The following is a 7,899-nucleotide window of genomic DNA, read 5'->3' as shown; positions in this document are numbered from 1 at the left end:
AGATTATCTATAAGATTTGAAAATCCTGGCGCATCACACACTACAAGATATTATTAGGATTATCATGCCTCCTGATCTCACACAGCCAATCTCCATTTCAGCAACTAATGTTTACATAGGTTAACTTGTGCACTCACCTGGTATGTTCAAAACTAGGGCTGTGATGGTCTCAATGGCCCCAGAAAAAGTAATTACCATGAATGTGTCGGGGCAAAAATTAAGGAGATATTTGAATTAATAATAATAAGTCCGTGTCGCAAAGATGAAGTTGACTATCTTGACTCGCCATCTGCTCACTTTTAAAGCCTAAATGCATCTTTATGAATTAGGCCTATAGCTTATGAAAGAGTTTTGTTTTCGATTTTAATTATTTCGTTTTATAGTAGTGAAGTAATAATTTAAAGCGTATATTAATTATTGTGAAGCGCTCCTTTTTAACACCAGACATCAGAAAGCGTATCCTGTTTGTTTTCTTCAAAAGCACGTTTTGTTAACGCTGTGTACACACGAACTAAGGTAGACCCTTTACAATTCTGGATGATATATTACTCTGACCGCTTTATGAGCAAAAATGAAGTTTCACATTGCACCGGCGGATGCATGTAGGCGCGCTCCAGCTTTCAATCTCCGCAAACGATTGGATATGTGCCTATTAGCACACATTATCTAGGTTAAACGATTAAACAAATATTATGATATGCTTTAAGTTTATATATATATATATATAGATATAGATATAGATTTTAATTTAAATCGTGATGGCTTGAGAAGGCTAAATTGATCTGTTTGCCGCTGGTCGCATTACTTTAAAAAAAAAAAAAAAAAAAACTTGAATTGAACAAACAAAAAATGTTCCAAATATATCTCTAAATTCACTTTATAAACTAAAGAAACGAAAATAAATGTAATCACTTTGCTATTAAAGACAGCAGCTGTGTAATGGGGAAGAGAAAGAGGAAAAAAGACAGGTTCCAGTCGGACTCGGGCCAGTAGTTCTGATGAGCTGTCCGACATTTTTGCAACGAATGTTTGTTTAATAGCCTATTTAACATTGTATTTAGGCTACTATCTTATTTAAATATATTATTTATTTAATTTATTTGAGCGTTCACTGACGTAAGTGCTAAAATAAACAGGCACTTTTTATTAATAATGTTTGAGCCTAATTTATTTTGTTTCAAAATTATATACATATAGGCCTATGTACACAAACGTCAGTAGCCTATATATATTTATAAAACACTTCGCTACCGCTGTGGTAAAAATCTGCCTATTCAAAACTATAAGACAATTTTACCTCAGCATAGCTCCTCTTTCTCCTTACAGTTGTGGTACGTTTTCGACACATTATGCTGACAAGACAGTTACTACAAAAACTCAAGAAGCAGTTTCCTTCATCTCCACTATCAAACAACCCGTGTTTTGTGGTCACGCATTGGCTGTTGTGAAAGTACTGATAAGCACATAGCGTCATCATCGCGATTTAAAATCTTAAATATCAAACATGTTTGATTTGATCGGGGCAGCCCCGATCTGTGAGCTAGCAGATCGGGAGATGCAAGATTCGATCTTTGAACGCCTCACATTACAAGATAATCTGCGCCGAACATCGGGGCCGATCAAGGTGCTTGACAAGATTTTTGCTCCGATTCTCGGAAGGGGAAAATCGGGGCAAAATCGGGCTAAAACTCCTGTAGTGTGAGCCGGGCTTTAGCGTCTGAGTGACGCTGCACTATGTGGAAGAGTGCGGCGTTGCCCCTCCCTCTTCCCCGGACTCCCTGTGAGTTCTATAGGTGATTATGAACTGTATGAACCCCAGGCTTTCGCCCTTGGGTCTTTGGTGTCAGATCTCAGCATGCACGGCGTTTTACACTGGGTCCCCTAGCGTAAGATACTTCTTACGCAGTACGAGAGACCTCTCGTAAGAGAACGTACTCGGTTACTGACGTAACCTCGGTTCTCTCTAGAGAGGGAACGAGTACTGCGTATCTTGCCGTGCATGCGCACGCTCTGGTTGCTTTGATGATGAAAAACCAGATAATAGCTGCCTATGAGCGATATTTATAGGTCTAGACCACGCCCTTTTAGGCGGGAAGCTACGAAAAGGGCGCGAAGCGACGCAAAGGGCGCGAAATGCCCCCATTGGATCTGGCGTCGCGTCAGGCCTCGCTCTAATAGGCTGCTGCAGTTGCCGCAGAGCAGCCAATAGGCGCACAAGCTGTTTCGCCTATGTCTGTATGCTGCTGCAACGCGCTTTACATTATTTCAAAATTAAGGATAATTTTTGGCTTCAATATCTCGCAGAAAAGGATTTTCCCCTAGCGTAAGATACTTCTTACGCAGTACTCGTTCCCTCTCTAGAGAGAACCGAGGTTACGTCAGTAACCGAGTACGGTTTTGCGGCATCTAGTGGCGAAGTTGTGAATTGCAACAGTCCACCGCTCACCCCTCCCTGTACAGAACTACGGAAGCCGATACAGGATTAAGATCTCACCTTTTTTGACAGCAACGAATAGTGAGATTTCTTGTAAAATGTAATTTAAGGAATTATATTTACTAATCATTCAACAAAACTATGTTATTGTGAATATTACTGTTACTTATTACACGGCTCTTTGGAATGCTTGATTTTGATTGGTCAGTTGAGACATTTGCAGGTTCGTTCTTTTCAAATAATCACCGCTCCAAAGTAATAACGCATAGCCGGTACTACTTGTATGTTTAAAATCCCTCCGTGCCAACAAAGATTACCGTTTGGCGCCATCTTGTGACAAACACTGGACAACCACAATTAACAATGGAAAATTTCGACATTAATCTATTTAAATTGTCTTACTAACGTACATAGTTTGAATGTTAGTCACGTGGTACTATATCGTTTGGCGGAAGGATAAAAATGTTAATTTAAAACAAATATGCCAATAAAAGGTTTCAAATTCATATTCATGTCCAGTTTTTTTCCTTATGTGGCAAGTAGCCGTGTAATAAGCGGGATAATGTACAGGCAGCCTGTAGTTATCGCGAAATAAGCCCCTTCAGTGTGATACAAGACCCTCCGCTTCGCGTCGGGTCCTGATCACACTGTCGGGGCTTATTTCTGCGATAACTACCGGCTGCCTGTACATTATCCCTTACTTGTTCATCATTGTGTCAGTGTTTTTTTTTTCCCCAAGCTGATAATTCTAAGTTAATAAAGACATAATGGTTCATTAAGGTCTTTACCCCTGTACCCCTGAAAACATAGTTATTGCACCTCTGTCTAGAGATCATCTTAAATATTACACAGTGCACCTTTAACATCTTTTCAAAATCACGGCATTGAAAAAAAAAAATTTATTTTAATTATTTTGCCTGATGTTCCATGTTACAAAATATTCTAAATGTTTTCTTAAAATAAAATATACTGTGTTCAGTAAAAAAAAAAAAAAAAAAAAAAAAAAACTTTTTTAACCAGAAATTTAAATATAACTTTGTAGAGCAGTAATTACAATACTGTGATACCTTGAAACCATGATATTTTTATCCAAGGTTATCATACCATCAGAATCTTATACCGGCCCATGCCTAGTCATGACACAAACAAACCAATGAAAAACAAGGAACAGGACCATAGCAACCAGAGACAACCAATGAGAACATGACACATGACACCAATGGCAGGAATACACAAGGGCAAGGGAAGCAAGAAACAACAGCATGAAACAACTACATAATAAAAGACATGAAAACATGAACATGAAAACCCAAGACAAAACAAAACCCCACGTTACACCTTGATAGTTCTGGTGAATTGGAGTATTTGTAATTGCTTGAAAAATATCAAAAGTAAAATGCATGTCAAATGAATTAATTTGTATAGTTTAGGTTAATCTGTTACCTAGCAATAGCTTCAGTTTTAATGTCAGTAACAATTGTAAACTAAAGAAGGACACTTTGTAGAGACACTTTCCATTATCTATAAAATAGATAAATTACCTTGAATTGAAGTAGGAATGCCTGAACAATTTTCTGCCGATTTGTCAATGTATTCGGAACTTGCAAATCTTTACAGACACTGCTCCAAAACCCAGCAGGATTGCGAGCACTGTACTCCTTTATATTAGTTGCCGGTCCAGCAAATTTTTTAATAGCTGATGTCATTTCCTCCAGAGTTTTAGAAGTTCTCTGTACCTTTAAAAAGAAACAAAACAAAAATGGTGGAAAACACTACGCTTTAGGGCAATATATCATGCTCCATCAGAAAAGGGGGTTTCATGAATATGTTACATGCAGGAGTAATACAATAATTTCATACAGGGAAATGCAACATTTGTAGAGTATTATGTGAGTTTACTGTAACACTTGCCTTTCCAAATGTTTTGAAAGTGCTGACTCTGAAATCAAAATAGACTTAAGTTATATCCACATGGCAATGCATCTCACATAACTCACATAACAGTCTCATAAAAACCCTGCTCTGCATATCTCTTCTCCAATTGCCTATCACCGGCTAAAATGTCAAAGTGAGTATGATTTATACAAGAACAATGATATACATTTCGACAAAACTATCAAAAGGTGTATTTGAAAAAATAAACCTGTATATTCTAAATATTGTGTAATCATTCTGTGAGTATAAATATTTAAAATGTTTTGGATTATGTAGTGTCATATCTTCTGAATAGCTACTAAAACTGTGCAAAAGTGGCTTTGTATCAAATCAGCTTTACTGCACTGATCACAGTAGCCTGTCTTTGTCCTATTTGTACACTTCACCTGTTTATCATGCCACAGCATTTTAGATTGTTTGGTTGATTGGATGCTGACCTGTTCTTCATCCTGACATTCAAATCAGGATAAAACCTGCACAAGCAATGAATACCTTTAAAAAAGATTAATAATCATTTTAAAAACAAGACCATGTAAATCCACTTATTCCATGGAATGTCTGGATACTGGATTCTGACTGGCTGGCAGGTATCCAGTGAAACTGTTTACTAATGCACAGGTAGTTCCAAGTCAGTTTAATCACCGTTCTATATTAATGCGCTGCTTTAATTGATGCACGCAAACGCAGAGAGAGAGAGAGAGAGAGAGAGAGAGAGAGAGAGGTCGGAGATCGCATTGTGATGCGCACATACATAAACTTCTTGTCAGCGCTTGCCCGCGATTCTTATTAAAACAGCCTAGATACTAGATCGCTACATTATATTCCTCAGCAACGAGGTGGTAAAGCTGCTGTTTTTAAATGAATTCGTTGTTTGTAGAGAGAGACACTCAGCATTCAGGCAGGTACAAACACACACACACACACACACACACACACACACACACACACACACACACACACACGTTGGGTTTACATGTTTTATGGGGACATTCCATAGGCGTAATGGTTTTTATACTGTACAAACCGTACTTTCTATTGCCCTACACCTACCCCACACCTAAACCTAGCCCTCACAGGAGATTGTGCATACTTTTACTTCATCAAAAAAACCTCATTGTGCATGATTTATAAGCCTGTTTCCTCATGAGGACCTGAGAAATGTCCCCACAAGGTCAAAATCTACTGGTATTCCTATCCTTGAGGGGACATTTGGTCCCCACAACGTGATGAATACCAGGTACACACACACACACACACACACACACACACACACACAACTGTCATCTCTCTCGCCATCACTCTCTCTCTCGGTCGATCGACAATTTACTGAAACAAATGCTATAATTCATTCAAATAAATGTGATCTTACCGGACTATTTCATGTCTGTGTCTGATTTGAAGCAGGCAGAATGCTAGAGCTGAGTGTCATAACTGACGAAAATAACCGTCTTTTTTATCCATACGGTTAAATGTTGCACTGCAAATATCAATCCTAGTTCTCTTACGAGAGGTCTCTCGTACTGCGTAAGATATCTTACGCTAGGGGAAAATCCTTTTCCGCGAGATATTGAAGCCAAAAATTATCCTTAATTTTGTAATAATGTAAAACGCGTTGCAGCAGCATACAGACATAGGCGAAACAGCTCGCGTGCCTATTGGCTGCTCTGCGGCAACTGCGTCCCGCCAAAAAGGGCGTGGTCTAGGTCTATAAATACCGCTCGCAGGCAGCTATTATCTGATTTTCATCCTTCAAGCGAAGCACACGCATCGCTGGAGCTGGAGAAGAAGCTGTCGTCGACTGCAAGCATCTCAGCGGGACGAGTCACTGAAGCTGCTGGCCACGCCGCCTTCCGTGCCTTCCTGCTGCGCTTTCCGGCGCCTATATCCTTTAAATCTCAAGTGTGTGTCGCCGCTGCGTTCTCTACTGTGGACGGCGCCGAGAACAGAGGATACCTCTCTATGCCGCCGGCTGAAGAGGCGATTGCAGCCCACTTGTCCCCACCCTCCGCTGGACGGCGTGCTAAGTCGGCGCTGCCTTCAAAAGCCTGCCGCCAAACCTGCTCCGCCGCGCAGGCCGCGTCAGCGCTGCACACTATGGCCAAGCTGCAGATCTTCCAGGCCGACCTCCTCCGAAGGCTGGATGAGGAAGGGCCTGAAGCGATCTGCGTGCCGGATCTAAGAAGCGCCACGGACCTCGCCCTCCGTGCTACAAAGTTCGCAGCACAGGCCATGGGACGCAACATGGCCGCGCTTACGGTAACCGAGAGGCATTTGTGGCTGACGCTTTCTGAGATGGCCGAGTCCGAACGCACCGCGTTCCTCGACGCTCCACTCTCTCCCGCTGGCCTGTTTGGATCCTCTGCCAAGGACTTTGCAGAGAGATTCGCAGAGGTACAGAAAGCGTCCTAGGCGATGAGGCACTTCCTGCCAAAGCGGTCCAGTTCTGCAGCCGGCCGTGGGAAACCGCCTGCGCAGAGCTCACGACCGTAGCTTCGCAACGTCACCGAGCGCAAGGCGCGAGACCGCATTCCCGCTCTTCCGGCCGCCGTCCCGCTGGGCGTGGCCCGAGGCCTAGGATTGAATTAAAGCCTGAGCCTCCGAAGCTGTCCTAGCAAAGCTAGGAAAACGACGGTGCACGAGTCCCGCTGTCGCCGGACCCCCACCAAAGTTATTCGCTCGTCCAGTTCCAAAAAATGTGACTGTTCCAGTGTCCTATGCAGCCAACAAACCGGCTCTGTCGCCCGTTTGCCTGTACTCAAAAGCCGTTCTCACGGCTACCCAGATAAATCCAAAAAAGAGTGTATTTTCTGGTGTCCCGGCCACGGCCGATGGTGTCTCATGTGTAGTAAGCATGCCCACTTCCCAGTGCCCATCACTACACACAAGCACAGCCTGTCACACAGGTCCCGCGCACATAAAATCGACTCAGATCGATTGCGCTTCACATGTGGTAAACGTGCCCACTTCACAGTGCCCACAGACATCACATTATGCACGTCCCAAGGTTTCTGTAAAAACGAAACCAAAGTGCATTCCCTCTATGCAGGCGAACGTTGTTTGCAGTGTGTTAAATGTGCCTGTTTCCACACAACCACATCCACACACAGACATAATAGTTCCCGCTATCAGCGCCCGCGCCTTGAATGTCACAAGCACGTCTCTTGTGCCACAGCACACCGAAACCACTTCGTTACTGAACGAACGGAGCGCGCTTCGTATTCAACCTCTAGCTATTCATGCAGACGCATGGGAAAAGCTTCCAGGGGTTTCAAAATGGGTGCTGGACATTATAAAAGGAGGCTATTCGCTACAGTTTCACCGACGCCCGCGCCGCTATACAGCGTGCGTCGAGACCACGATGCAGACAGAAGTAGCACACCTACTTCGAGCCGAAGTGGCGAAACTATTGAGCAAAGGGGTCATAGAGCCCCTTTCTCAAGCTCAAAGCGAAGGAGGGCTGTACAGTAGATATTTCCTGGTACCGAAAAAAGATGGGGGTCTCAGACCCATACTAGATCTAAGGCAACTGA

The 7,899-nt window shown here is 42.6% G+C and overlaps 1 protein-coding gene across 4 annotated transcripts in view; it reads right to left on the bottom strand.

The window, feature by feature from the left end:
- LOC141344885 (uncharacterized) overlaps positions 1 to 5,868 on the bottom strand; it is a 17,991-nt gene extending 12,123 nt beyond the window's left edge. For 3 of the 4 annotated variants that reach the window (XM_073849776.1, XM_073849777.1, XM_073849779.1), the window contains exons 1-4: positions 5,739 to 5,868; positions 4,756 to 4,842; positions 4,346 to 4,373; positions 3,976 to 4,170 (exon numbers count right to left, since the gene is read on the bottom strand). In XM_073849776.1, coding sequence (XP_073705877.1) covers positions 3,976 to 4,170; positions 4,346 to 4,373; positions 4,756 to 4,817 — 285 coding nt within the window. In that variant the 5' untranslated portion in view covers positions 4,818 to 4,842; positions 5,739 to 5,868. The remainder of the gene's footprint in view (positions 1 to 3,975; positions 4,171 to 4,345; positions 4,374 to 4,755; positions 4,843 to 5,738) is intronic. The other variant, XM_073849778.1, reaches the window with a different exon arrangement.
- Between the last annotated feature and the right edge of the window lie 2,031 nt (positions 5,869 to 7,899).

This window comes from Garra rufa, chromosome 10, assembly GCF_049309525.1.
Source record: "Garra rufa chromosome 10, GarRuf1.0, whole genome shotgun sequence".
Taxonomy (NCBI): Eukaryota; Metazoa; Chordata; class Actinopteri; order Cypriniformes; family Cyprinidae; genus Garra; species Garra rufa.
This window is presented reverse-complemented; position numbering and strand designations above follow the sequence as displayed.